At 44.8% G+C, this 14969-nt stretch overlaps 1 protein-coding gene across 1 annotated transcript in view; it reads left to right on the forward strand.

Moving 5' to 3' along the window:
* The window catches only part of myh7ba (myosin, heavy chain 7B, cardiac muscle, beta a), a gene marked incomplete at its 5' end in the record, with an annotated part of 45173 nt that overhangs the window by 18519 nt on the left and 11685 nt on the right, over window positions 1–14969 (forward strand). The window contains 10 exons of the mRNA XM_084316456.1: window positions 55–191; window positions 4124–4379; window positions 5987–6229; window positions 6735–6911; window positions 8303–8448; window positions 8554–8644; window positions 9402–9791; window positions 11127–11253; window positions 12187–12305; window positions 13116–13312. Coding sequence (XP_084172582.1) covers window positions 55–191; window positions 4124–4379; window positions 5987–6229; window positions 6735–6911; window positions 8303–8448; window positions 8554–8644; window positions 9402–9791; window positions 11127–11253; window positions 12187–12305; window positions 13116–13312 — 1883 coding nt within the window. The remainder of the gene's footprint in view (window positions 1–54; window positions 192–4123; window positions 4380–5986; window positions 6230–6734; window positions 6912–8302; window positions 8449–8553; window positions 8645–9401; window positions 9792–11126; window positions 11254–12186; window positions 12306–13115; window positions 13313–14969) is intronic.

Genomic DNA, 14969 nt, shown 5'->3' on the forward strand with positions numbered 1-14969 from the left:
TTAATCACGGTTTCTTGTGGCTGACTCTTCTGGTTTCTGGTTCCTTTGATACAGGTGTTCTTCAAGTCGGGTCTCCTGGGCTACCTGGAGGAGCTGAGAGATGAGCGCCTGGCCAAGGTCCTCACCATGCTGCAGGCTGTCAGTCGTGGCAAGGTCATGAGGATGGAACTCCAGAGGATGAACCAGAGACAGTACGTAGACCTGGGGCTCAGTCTTTCTCTTGATGTTAATGAATACAAAATACTGTAGGTTACTGTTCCATTAAGACATTTAACCATATCTTCCTTGAATATAACCGGAATCAGAATCAGAATCAGAAGAGTCTTTATTGCCAAGTAAGCTTGCACATACAAGTGCTTTGTCTTGGTAATTTGGTGCATCAACATTAACACTTTGAGTGCCACGGACGCGTTTGGCCTTAGTTCATGCCGACTGTTGAATGCCACCAACGCTATATAGGTTTGTTTGTCGTATTTTTTATTTTTATTTTTTAACTTTGGCCATTCCCCTGGCTCTTTTATGTGTTTATCACATTTATTCTGGTCAAGGATGACCGACAGAAACAGGCTGAAAGGGTTCAGATGGGGGGGAAGACACTCTGGGAAAGGCACGGCTGCAGTCCGGGATTCGAACTCGCGGTACGTGGTGAGCTACTGGAGCTCCCCTGTCGTATTTCTTTTTATTAGCGATTCGAATTCATATTTCATCAATCGAGCCTCACACTAGTGCTGCAGACTCTCTCTGAGCTCCATTGGGAAAATACCGCCCCCTATCGTCTCTCCGGATGGTACTGCACCCCATTGGATTAGACTGATGGGGGGGGGTCCAGCCTCCTCATTTAACTTCTCCGGCGAGGCATCTGAAGAGACCCAAGTGATCGCCGAGCCGGAAAACGCGTGGAATACATATTTACAGTACCCAACGCTGAATCAATAAACGCAATCGATATTTGGAATGGCGATCAGGAATTGGAATAATTTTTTTGGAGAACATCTGATCTGAGGTAAGCAATTTATTTTACCAGTCTTGGGGTAATCGGATCTATTTTCACAGAGATATCAGCGTGTGCCCCATGTGTGTGTGTGTGTGTGTGTGTGTGTGTGTGTGCGTGCGCGATCAGGAATGAGAGAATATATTTTTCAGATCGCTTTTCTAGCGTGCATAAGTACACATATACTATCGATAATCTAGCGTTTATTTGAAAACTATTCATAAATGAGCGCAATCCAAGCCATTATTATTATTATTAACGTTTTTGTGTATTCCAGAATATTCCAGTAAATGCCGTTTATCACGGAATCTATATATTTTCCTGAAAAACGAGGGCTTTTCAAAATGCTATTAAACGGAAATTAACCGATTAAAAAACAATCCGTTTCGACAATGTTGACTGCAAACAAGTCATTGATAAGCGACGGGCAGATTAGACACATAGCCATAATTTAAGACAGAGATTATGCGTTCACAACGCTATCATTGAAGTGGGTGGTGGCATTCAACCATGTTTTACCATGTTAACAAGTGGCAACCAAAGTGTTAACAGACAATATCAACACTTACAAAGCAAGTAGGAGTACCTTTATTATTATTCTTTATTATTATTATTATTATTTTATAAGTAGAATAAAATAAAATGGAATATATAAACTAAATTATAATAAAAAATACTATAGAACAGGGCTGATCAATTGTGCAGGATTGTTGTAGAATATATACACTAAATTAGAATAACAAGGTCTAACAGGAAGTCAGGTCCAGATGTAATGACAAACGGATGGATGGGTGATTTTCTCTGAGGCGCCTTACAATCGCACATGTACATACATATAACTATCGGCAGTCCTGGTCGTAATCGAACCCCTAATCCATTCGGCGTTAAGTGCAAAGCATTTAGCTTCTACTCCGTTCAGCCACACTGGACCCCTTTTTCACTCCACGCCGCACAGGAAGATGAAGACGTGACGACAAAACCAACACCACCCCCCTCCTGCCAGTTGCTTCCAACAACAGGTTCCATAGCAACGTGATCAGTTGCCTCTCAGCTTGTGACACACTATACCTTAGAACTCACACCCTGGCTCCCAGTATGCCAGGCATGCAAGGGCAGTGTTATCGGCGTGTGTGAGGCGTGTGCTTGGCCTTTTATGGTTACCAGGCGTGTGTGTGGGCCCTATTGGCAATAAGGACCCATACTCTCTCTCCCCCTCTCTCTCTCTCTCTCTCACACACACACACTCCCCTCCCTCCCTATTCTCTCCATCCGCTCCCCCTAAATTAAACAATGCTGACGGTGTCCTCAGAGGCAGGTGGCGACATGTGTCAAGTGGCAGCTGCGTCGGCCCTCCCTAAAAATACGACCCCCGCTCCCTCCCTCCTCCTCCTCAGCCCCCCCCCCCCCCTCCCCCGGACATGCCCGACCGTGCCCCCCTGGGCCCCTTTTGTCCACCGGCGCCTCCACTTCTAAGTGAGTGCATAGACGGGATATGTGGCGGGTGGCAGAGGATTAAAGTGTGCCGTTGGACAGAGGGCTTGGGTTTCTAAATAAACACAGGGGTGCTCACCTTTGAGGGGCGCCCGGCACGGAATCGTCGGCCATGCAATTGGACTCGTGGCACCCTCATTCAGTCACCTCTCTAATACACCCCCCTCCCTCCACCCCTGACCCACCCTTCAGCAGCACTGGCCGCGTCCATAGGCCTGTGTTCACTCACACACACACACACACACCCTCTATCTCCAGACGGGACAGGCCCTTGATCTATCTACTCTGGTTCCATATTTAGGACCGTGAGATGCCATTGCTTTGAAACCAAATTGATCTGGTGCCACTGGTTGATTGCGGATGTTACGTTACCGTCGTAACATAACGCATAGCGCTCGTCTACCACCGCAGAGAACCGGGTTCAATTCCTCCGGCTTGGTCAGTAATCTCTACGAACACACGATTGGTCCTGATGGTTGCTATAGCAACTCATACTGGTCTGTTCAGCAGGGAGGGGATCTGGGGGTGATGGCGTGAACCTCTGAGTTACGCTCTCCCAGTGAAACTCCTAGTTGTCAGGTGAAAGGCGGCTGGCGACCCCACGTGTATCGGAGGAGGAATGTGATAGTCTACACCCTCCCCAGAACAACAGTAGGGCAGCATGTGGTAGTCTCTACACCCTCCCCAGAACAACAGTAGGGCAGCATGTGGTAGTCTACACCCTCTCCAGACCAACAGTAGGGCAGCATGTGGTAGTCTCTACACCCTCCCCAAACTGAGAGTAGGGCGGAATGTGGTAGTCTACACCCTCTCCAGACCGACAGTAGGGTAGTGCAATGACCAGGGAGGGAATTGGCATGACAACAAAATTGGGGGATGGGAGAAAAGGTGAAAAAGGCAACAACAAAAAAAGAAATCCATGTCAGAACCACGACCACCAAATGTCACTACAAAACTAGCTAACAAAAGAGCTACTCCAACCAACCAGCACCTAAACCAAACCAACCCAACCAACCAACCAACCAACCAACACCTAAACCAACCAACCAACCAGCACCTAACAGCGATAGTATCATTATGTTAGAGTCCTCGTGTTTAGGTACAATGGCCATGGAAAAATAATAATAATAATACATAAATAATATTTAGTATTCTACCAAAGTGAAGGGACTACACAAAAGCAAAAGGCAGTGATGGTGGAATAGATCGGTCCCATCTTGTCGCCCTTGTTATCCTTTTTGAGAGGCTTTGTATAGACCCAGGATAATTTTGGCAGCTATTTAAATTTTAGTTTTAGTCTTAGTCATGTGTCAAATGCTCCTTTTTTGTTTTCATCATATTTAGTCACCTTAATTTATTTTACGTTTAGTCAGTTTTAGTCAACTACAGGTCTGAGCATTTTAGTCGTATAGTCAGTTTTAGTCTCGATTTTGTCTTTTTTGTTTTAGTCTAGATTTAGTCAGGGGGAAAAGCTTCGTTGGCGATCATTTTCGTTGACAAAATTAACACTGGTATAGACCCAGGATAATTTTTTGTACGGTGCAAAACATTGGTGCTGTGTAACGCCAGTCTCAGAGGAGGCATGCCGTTCGCTTCCACCAATGGTGACGCGGCCCTCATCGTATGCAACCTTGTCCTCAGTTCCGCCTTGGTGATCATCCAGTGGAACATCCGCGCCTTCAACATGGTGAAGCACTGGCCCTGGATGAAGCTCTTCTTCAAGATCAAACCTCTGCTGAAGAGCGCGGCCACAGAGAAGGAGCTGGCCCTGCTCAAGGAGGAGCTGGCCAAGCTCAAGGAGGCCCTGGAGAAGTCGGAAGTGAAGCGCAAGGAGCTAGAGGAGAGGCAGGTCAGCCTGGTCCAAGAGAAGAATGACCTCTCGCTGCAGCTGCAGGCAGTAAGTACATGTTGATGGATGGATGGTTGCGCGCTCATTCAACACCCAGACACATGGTCAAACCAGAGAGGGTTTGTGTTGAGACGGTGGTGTTGACTGTCTGGAGGTCATTGGGTTTTGGAAAGAAATGTTATTGGTATTTTTGGATTAGCATGCGGAGTCCTTTCGGCAGCACGTGTCTCGGAGCGACACAGGTGCTAGTCTCTCATCTCGTCTCAAGTCAAACCTTCTGGTCTCACAAGGGAAAAAAACGGGAGCTACCGCCACAGTATAGGAGGGGCGACGGTGGCTCAGGAGGTAGAGCGGTCGTCTGGTAATAATCGGAAGGTTCCTGGTTCGATTCCTGCTCCTTGAGGAGACACTAATCCCCAAATTGCTCCTGATGAGCAGGTTGGCACCTTGCATGGCCTCTGCCGTCGCTTTGGATAAAATAGCTATATAAATGTACCATTCACAATTTAGTCAAGTGTAACAGAACAAGGCTTTAAAAAAAAACATCCACATCTCTGACTCTCTCTCTCTCTCTCTCTCTCTCTCTCTCTCTCTCTCTCTCTCTCTCTCTCTCTCTCTCTCTCTCTCTCTCTCTCTCTCTCTCTCTCTCTCTCTCTCAATTTCAATTCAATTCAATTCAAAAAGCTTTATTGGCATAAAATTTCACAAATGTTGCCAAAGCACAATTATGAGATAAACAGCAAACAACATAACAATATAAGATCAAAAGAAATAAAGGAGATGGTGCGGTGAGTAAAACATGGTACATGTATATACAGTATATGTGTCCTACTGGTTGTCCCTTTTCTTGTGACATGAATTGACATATTTTGCAGCTAAAACTGCACATTCTTTCTGTTCCCCCAGGAGGAATGGCAATTTCTGCACTTCTGTCATACTTTGGAATTCTGGGGAAGTTATTTAAATTTTTGGAAAGAATTCCTCCCTAATATTTCTGTAATTTTCACATTGTGTTAGGAAGTGTAGTTCTGTCTCTACGGCTCCCTCATCACAAAGACAGCACAGCCTCTCCTCTCTGGGCAGCCAGGTCTGTCTGTGTCTGCCCTTCTCTATCGCCAAACCATGGTCACTCAGTCTGTATCTTGTCAGATTATTTCTTAGATTCTTATCAGTTACTGTGCTAAGGTAGTCTGCCACAGTATACTGTCTGTTTAGGGCCAAATATGTTTCTAATTTGTGTTGTGATTGTGTGAGTTGATTCCAATACGTAATGTATTTATTGTTTTCTTTGGTTATAATTTGGTTAGGTCTAATCTTCTGAGGCTGGCTAGGGTTTGTGATGTCAGAGTGTGAGATGTCAGACAGTTTCATTATGAGTTGACAAAAGGGGCTCCTTTGTAGGGCCAGCTCTTGGCAGGCCAGGCTTTATGATGATAGCAGGCCGGGTAACTTTTTTTTAATATGGCTCCAGAATTTAATTGATATTTTTTGCATATTTATGAGTAACGGATATTGTCCTAATTCAGCCCTGCATGCAGAGTTTGGGCTTTTCCTTTGTACCCTGAGAATTGTTTTGCAGAACTCTACATGCAGGATCTCAATTGGATTTTTGTCCCATTTTGCCCAATCCGTCTCTCTCTCTCTCTCGTCCGTAGGAGCAGGACAACCTGGCAGATGCGGAGGATCGCTGTGACCTGCTGATCAAAACCAAGATCCAGCTGGAGGGGAAGCTGAAGGAGCTGCTGGAGCGCCTGGAGGACGAGGAGGAGGTGAACACTGGCGTGCTCGCCAAGAAGCGCAAGCTGGAGGACGAGTGCGCGGAGCTGAAGAAGGACCTGGACGACCTGGAGATCACCCTGGGGAAGCTGGAGAAGGAGAAGCACGCCACGGAGAACAAGGTGAGGAGGAGGAGGAGGAGGTGGTAGATGAGGTGGAGGAGGAGGAGGAGGAGGTGGAGGAGGTGGTAGAGGAGGTGGAGGAGGTTCCTCTGGAGCCGTCACTCCTGTCTCCCTCTGAGTCTAAAGGAGACCCTGCTCGGAGGATCAGAACATAAGGACCATGTAGAATTCATAATGTGTCAAGAATGAAGACTAGAATTAATTGGTAACGTTTCTGTGTTTTGGAGGGGAAAAAAACTTAAAAATCTAAGTATGAAATTATTTTCCTTTTTGTTCTGAAACAATAAAGAAATGGGAATCTGAGTTTATTATAAAGCAGCATCGTTTTGACTGCCAGACCTGAATTTCCCATCTGGAAAAAAACAGGGATACTATAAAAAATCATTACAGTATTTCTGTGGTAAATCTCTACAGTGTGTGTATGAAAAACAAACAAACACAGCAATACTAGGTTCTACTATAGTTGATCTTCAAACGGGATGAAACTGAAATCCTCTGTCTCCAGGTGAAGAACCTGATCGAGGAGATGGCGGCTCTGGACGAGAGCATCGTGAAGCTCAGCAAGGAGAAGAAGGCCCTGCAGGAAGCCCACCAGCAGACCCTGGACGACCTGCAGGCAGAGGAAGACAAAGTCAACACTCTGAGCAAAGCCAAGGCCAAGCTGGAGCAGCAAGTGGACGACGTGAGTTTACCGAGGGATAAGAATCTGGAAAATAAATAAATGAATAATACAATTAAATAATGCAGAAAATAATGGTGGGGTTAGTTATGTCCCTGGGATTATATTCCACCATGTGAAACGTCACGTCCCTGTTTACGACTCAAATCAAGGTTATTTATCATCCATACTATAATATGTCACAGTCAACGTCCTCATAACCTACTCAAGTTGAACAGTCAGGACAGTGGAAACCCGCCCAATCTTCCGCCGTTGACTAAAAACACACTTCTTCAATCAATATCTGAAAAAGTGTATAAGAAAATACTAATCTTGTACTAGTATGCACTCTGCTACTAAGGAATCTACCTTGCCTATATTATTACCTACTATGCTAATATGCACTCAAGTCTGTAGCACTCAAGTTCAACGTCTTACTTACCCTTAGCTGCCAGAGTTGTGCCCTTCCTGCTGACTTGTTGTACATAACTTGTAAGTCCCTTTGGATAAAAGTGTCAGCTAAATGACTAAATGCAAATGTAAATGAAAGCAAAAAAGTATTATATAGTGCAGGGGTCAGCAACCTTTTTGACATGAAGTGCCTGTTTGAAATATAGTTGTAACTAGTGTGCCATATCAACAATATTCCATGCATCGTAATTTTTTTTCTCATAATCAGGTATTTTTTATGATAATTTTTACATTATTACATCATTATTGTTATTGTTATTATTAACAATATTATTATGATGGTTGTATCAACCCTAAATCTGAGTTGGGGCGGGGGTGCAATGCAGACAAACAGTTTTGCTTTACTGAGCTCCGTTATCTGGGGGCTGTAGTTGGTCACTTTAAGATGCACACCGGAGCATCTTTTAATCCAGCTGTTTGCTGTTCTCTGATATTTTTTGACATTTCGTTGATGCGTCGCTCGACACTTCAAGCTGACATGGGGATATCTTTTATCCTTGATTTGATTGTCTCTTTGTTTGGCAAGCCTTCAAACAAAACATCTGAGCTACAGAGAAAAACCTCCTTGATATACTCGACTTACAAAAAAGAACCTGTGGGAGGATTTCAACAAGATAAATGCGACAACAGTGCAAAATATTTCACTATAATATTTAAAAGCAAAAAAATAAAAATAAAAAATTATAATTTATAATAAATTTTTTATTTTTTATTTTTTTAATACTGCCCCCTGTGCCAATGAAAATGCCCCCGCGTGCCTATGCGGGCATGCGTGCCTAGAGTTGCCTACCCTATAGTGCATAGATACAGATGCAGTATCAGAGTGACCAACTCTCCTATAATCTATAGATTCAATATTCTAATTATAATAAATATCTTTTGGTTTGATGATCAAAAAAAGAGTCACCACGTTGACAGCGTTCCTCTCTCTGGATGCTCCTCAGCTGGAGGGCTCTCTGGAGCAGGAGAAGAAGCTGCGCTTGGACCTGGAGCGGGTCAGGCGGAAGCTGGAGGGAGACCTGAAGCTCTCCATGGAGTCTGTCATGGACCTGGAGAACGACAAGGTGCAACTCGAAGAGAAGCTGAAAAAGTGAGAACCGTCTGCAGAGTTAGAGCCAGCTCACAACCGCAGAGTTCTAGTGTTAAAAAGAATAATATATATATATATATAATAATCATTCATCTTTCACCATAGAAAAGACTTTGACATGAACGTGATCGGCGGGAAGATTGAAGATGAGCAGGCCCTCGTCATCCAGCTGCAGAAGAGGATCAAGGAGCTCCAGGTATGAACAGACACCACAGCCAGTAATGACACTGCCAGCTTTACTGCCAGCGTTGCACTACCTCTTCTACCTCGTTTTTGCATTTTTGCATTTCTTTTTTTTGCATTTTCTACATTTTTGTTTTGTACATTGTATATTTTGTATAGTGTTTGGTCTTTACTCTTTTAGTTTTTACTGTATGGAGCACAATCTCAGGAGGCTCATACAGAACCAAGCATTTCACTATAATGTACATGTACCTTACATGTGACAAATAAAACTAAACTTGAACTTGACTTGAACTTGAACCTTAGGGTTGATAGTCCCTGTGTGGTTCAGTGGTCGGAGCCTGGCACTAACACTGGTTGGAGGGTTCCCTTCCCTGTATCGCTCCATGGGAAGACCATGACTGTAACAGTAACAGAATTCTGGGTTTCATTCTACTCAATGGGTGGAGTGTAGCACTCCAACTGGGGCAAACCATACTGGAAATGTAGCACACTGAGTCCACCGAATCACATACAGATGGCTGAAACGCAAAACCTCCTATCTGAAAATGTTACTTACAATACAATACAATACACTGCTTTTGGCTTTTGGAAGATATCTTGCAGACAGACTAAATAGGTGCAGATAGGAGGTTTCTCATCATCCAAAGTGAAATAAAAAAAAAATCTGAAATTTTGCAGATAGGAGATTTTGCGTTTCAGCCATCGATATATACGGTTGGTATATCCTGAACCAACCTCATCCGAGCTCTTTCCCTCTCGGCCCACAGGCTCGTATCGAGGAGCTGGAGGAAGAGCTGGAGGCCGACAGGGCGGGCAGGGCGAAGGTGGAGAAGCAGCGCGGCGACGTGGCCCGCGAGCTGGAGGAGCTGAGCGAGCGCCTGGAGGAGGCGGGCGGCGCCACGTCGGCCCAGATCGAGATGAACAAGAAGCGGGAGAGCGACTTCCTGAAGCTGCGGCGGGACCTGGAGGAGTCCATGTTGCACCACGAGGCCACGGCGGCCACCCTGAGGAAGAAGCACGCCGACAGCGTGGCGGAGCTGGGCGAGCAGATAGACAGCCTGCAGCGCATCAAGCAGAAGCTGGAGAAGGAGAGGGCAGAGGTCAAGATGGAGGCGGACGACCTGGCGTCCACCGTGGAGCAGATTTCCAAGAGCAAGGTAGCCACACATAGAGGTTCTGACGTGAAGGTGGCCACACATAGAGGTTCTGACGTGAAGGTGGCCACACATAGAGGTTCTGACGTGAAGGTGGCCACACATAGAGGTTCTGACGTGAAGGTGGCCACACATAGAGGTTCTGACGTGAAGGTGGCCCCACATAGAGGTTCTGATGTGAAGGTGGCCACACATAGAGGTTCTGATGTGAAGGTGGCCACACATAGAGGTTCTGATGTGAAGGTGGCCACACATAGAGGTTCTGATGTGAAGGTGGCCACACATAGAGGTTCTGACGTGAAGGTGGCCACACATAGAGGTTCTGACGTGAAGGTGGCCACACATAGAGGTTCTGATGTGAAGGTGGCCACACATAGAGGTTTAACATTCGGACGTGAAGGTGGCCATTTACACACAGATATTTGATATTCTGGGGAGGGTGTAGACTACCACATGCCTGGGAGAGCGTAACGCGGGCGGAGGTTCTCGCTGTCTCCACCAGACCACACTCCCTGCTGAACAGGTATTCATTAGTAGGTTAGATATTAAATTTTCAATATTTGAGTTAAGAAAATAATGATCATTCCTGAATAAAACTTAAAGTGAATTGAATTGTTTGGTTTAATTTGGATCCCCATTAAGCATTATTCATTATTTACTAATTGTTACTTGTTTAATAATTATTTTTATATAATTTACCCAGTATTATGGTATTTACACTATTATTAACATAATTAACATAAGTTAATAAGTAACATAATTGGAGGTGGGATTCCCACTCTCCAGTACATTTACACCAGACAATGCAGCGCCAAGGCTAAGAGAATAATCAAATACTCCAGCCACCCAAACAACTGCCTCTTTGCACTGCTGCGGTCAGGCAAGCGCTACCGGAGTCCCAGTACAGAGAGACACAGAAGGAGCTTCTATCCCCAGAGGTCACCAGGCTGCTCAATGTGGACTCACTGTAACATTAACTCATCCATTCTACACTCACTGCACACAACATCCACATGCACACATTCACCTTAAACATTCACTCTAAACATTCACTCTAAACACTAAACATTACACCATATTTTATCTATTTATTCTTACACATTTGCACTACCTCTTCTACCTAATTTTTGCAGGCCAGCTTAGTCACAGTGAGACACTGCGATCAAGATCAGACGGGGAAGGGATTTGATCTAGATGAGACCCTGTGTGGATTAAACAGGGGCACATTCATAACTATACTTTACTATACTATAACTTTTTTAACTCATCAAACCCCAACCCCAGACCCCCCCCCCCCCCCTTCTCGTGAATGCTTATTTCTGTGTCTCTGGTCCTCAGGCCAACTCTGAGAAGATGTGTCGCCTGTATGAAGACCAGATGAACGAGGCCAAGTCCAGAGTGGAGGAGCTCCAGAGGCAGCTCAACGACACCAGCACACAGAAGGCCCGGGCGCAGGCGGAGAGCGGTGAGAGCCACACACACACACACACACACACACACACACACACACACACACACACACGCACGCACGCACGCACGCACGCACGCACGCACGCACGCACGCACGCACGCACGCACGCACACACACACACACAGACACACACAGACACACACACACACACACACACACACAGGGGCGACAGTGACTTAGGAGGTAGATCGGTCGTCTGGTAATCGGAAGGTCCCCAGTTAAATTCCTGGTTTGATTCCCACTCCTCCCGGGCAGTGTGTCGAAGTGTCCTTGAGCAAGATGCATGTTTGCCTCAGCCGTCAGTGTGTGAATGTGTGAGTGAATGGATCAAAGCTGCTATATAAATGCACCATTTACACACATGCACCATGTCCTTCAATCAAAAAACTCATCAATTACAGACAAATGTCTCTTCACATTTTTTGGAATTTGAGTTCTAGAGGTCATGTCACAGAAATACAATATTTAACTGTATACTAGAAAATGACAACTTTTATTGAATATCATTATTGGATCGATCTAATTGGATGATCATTGCATTTATATAGATATTTTCTAGACGCTCAAAGCGCTTTACAATGTAGGGTGGAAATTGCCTCCTTCACCACCACTGTGTAGCACCGACCTTGGGCGACTCAGGCTCAATGGCTGCCATACAGCAGACACACATCACACCACACAATGGGAGGGGACAGGGATTTATATCAGCCAATCAAGGGGGAGGGATGATTAGGTGGCCTTGATGTCAGAGACCTGATTGGGAATTTGGCCATAGACGCCCTGGGTTCTTCAACGACTGAAGTCAGGACCTCTTTTGTGCACCCTGATGTAATATATATATGTATGGAGCCAAAACAAAGTGTGTTGCTGTCCAACTCCTCGTGGAGCTGATGACGGTCCTCCATGACGGCTGTCTTCTCCCTGCAGGTGAGCTGGGCAGGAGGCTGGAGGAGCGAGAAGCTCTGGTCTCTCAGCTCCAACGCAGCAAGACCTCCTACTGCCAGAACTCTGAGGAGCTCAAGAAACAGCTGGAGGAGGAGACTAAAGTGAGCTCCACGACGCCGCATGAATATTAGGAATATTATAAATATCATGTTTGCTATTCAGAGCATTCGTTTTCAACCTGGGGGTCAAGAGGTTAAAACTAGTGCTTTTATTCTTTTTTGTGACAATTGCTTCTTTCTCCTGAAATGTTGAATATTTACAGATTAGATTAGATTAGATTATATTAAATGCATTGTCATTATACAGCATGAATACAGTACAATGTAAAGGAGTTTAGCATCCAACCAGAGTGCAAATGTAGCAGTAAAGTGCAACAGCAATAAACAATGTACAGGTGATTAAACTGGGTACAAAACATACAAATTAGTACTACTGAGTGTAGCGCTAATCAGATGTATGTACAGAGTTGTATAATAATTCATTTAATAATAATATAATTGAATGATTACTGTCACAGTTGAGCATTCTGCTACTACTCACCTGCATTCATGTCAAGGGGTTATGAGCCAAAAAGTACAAATAAATATATGAATTAATTAGACCTCTGATGTTCCTGCAACTCTTCATTGTACATATCGCGTGCGAGAACCTTACAGTTGTGCTCCGGCTGAGTGGAAACGGAAATCAAATCAAATGTATTTGTAAAGCCCGCGATCACAAGTTAATGTCCCCACGGGCCGGAGGACACGTCTTCTTTAAACAAGTCAAGAAGAAACATCACAATAAATCAAGAACAAAAAAAAACTAAAAACCCACCAGGAACAAAGTGAAGCAGCGCTAACAACTGAACCCAAACGACACCAAGACATCGGTCTGATCCGCTCCTCACCACCCCGTCTCGTCCCCTCCAGTCTAAGAACGCCCTGGCCCACGGGCTGCAGTCGTCCCGACACGACTGTGACCTGCTGAGGGAGCAGTACGAGGAGGAGCAGGAGGCCAAGGCGGAGCTGCAGAGGGTGCTGTCCAAGGCCAACGCCGAGGTGGCCCAGTGGAGGACCAAGTACGAGACCGACGCCATCCAGAGGACGGAGGAGCTGGAGGAGGCCAAGTGAGTGGTGTTCACCTTAACCCTTTCACTACCACACTACAGACGGTTAATAACCCTTTCACTACCACACTACAGACGGTTAATAACCCTTTCACTACCACACTACAGACGGTTAATAACCCTTTCACTACCACACTACAGACGGTTAACCCTTTCACTACCACACTACAGACGGTTAATAACCCTTTCACTACCACACTACAGACGGTTAACCCTTTCACTACCACACTACAGACGGTTAATAACCCTTTCACTACCACACTACAGAAGGTTAACCCTTTCACTACCACACTACAGACGGTTAACCCTTTCACTACCACACTACAGACGGTTAACCCTTTCACTACCACACTACAGACGGTTAACCCTTTCACTACCACACTACAGACGGTTAACCCTTTCACTACCACACTACAGATGGTTAACCCTTTCACTACCACACTACAGACGGTTAACCATTTCATTACCACACTACAGAAGGTTTTTAACCCTTTCATTACCACACTACAGAGGGTTAACCCTTTCATTACCACACTACAGAAGGTTTTTAACCCTTTCACTACCACACTACAGACGGTTAACCTTTCATTACCACACTACAGAAGGTTAACCCTTTCACTACCACACTACAGAAGGTTAACCTTTCACTACCACACTACAGACGGTTAACCCTTTCATTACCACACTACAGACGGTTAACCCTTTCACTACCACACTACATACGGTTAACCCTTTCACTACCACACTACAGATGGTTAACCCTTTCATTACCACACTACATGTTAACCCTTTCATTACCACACTACAGAAGGTTAACCCTTTCATTACCACACTACATGTTAACCCTTTCATTACCACACTACAGAAGGTTAACCCTTTCACTACCACACTACAGATGGTTAACCTTTCATTACCACACTACAGAAGGTTAACCCTTTCACTACCACACTACAGAATGTTAACCTTTCACTACCACACTACAGAAGGTTAACCTTTCAGTACCAGTACACACTACAGATGGTTAACCGGTCAGTATCTGTATCTGTCCCAATATTATCTGTAGTATCTGCCCAGTATCTGTCCCAATAATGACAAAAAAATTATAATAATTTTGAGTTTGTAATTTCCTGGGAAATTATTTACAAAAAAGTTGATGAGTCATCCTGTACACGGGAGCGTATTCATTTTGCATCCAATGAAATGCTTTCTAAAATGACTTTTACAGCACATTGTAACTAAGCTAGCAGTCATTAATTAAATCAATGTTCAATGCTGGCTTTTAACATTGTGTAACGTTGCTAACGTATGTTGTTAGTGTTAGCTTGTTAGCTAACGGGTTGACTGTAACGCACATTCAGTGCTATGGACTACTGTAAATGTCAATCAATATCCATGACAAGTCCCTCCCTAGCTGCTGTTTCATGGGGACTTGATCAGTGGTATAGGACAAAACTAAGAGTTTGCTTACAATGTGAGATAGGTGATGCACCATTTTAGAAATGGGACGCATACTCGAATGAAATGAGCCACGGATCATGATGTTATCAGATAATTGTGAATGGCTGCATTTCTAAAACACGCGTGTAGTGCTTTTACAAGGGAATGACTGCAGACATCTCATTTTGGGAATGAAACCTCTAACCCTGCCAGGCAGGTT

This window comes from Notolepis coatsorum (assembly GCF_963971535.1).
Source record: "Notolepis coatsorum genome assembly, chromosome: 6".
In the NCBI taxonomy this organism is placed as follows: domain Eukaryota; kingdom Metazoa; phylum Chordata; class Actinopteri; order Aulopiformes; family Paralepididae; genus Notolepis; species Notolepis coatsorum.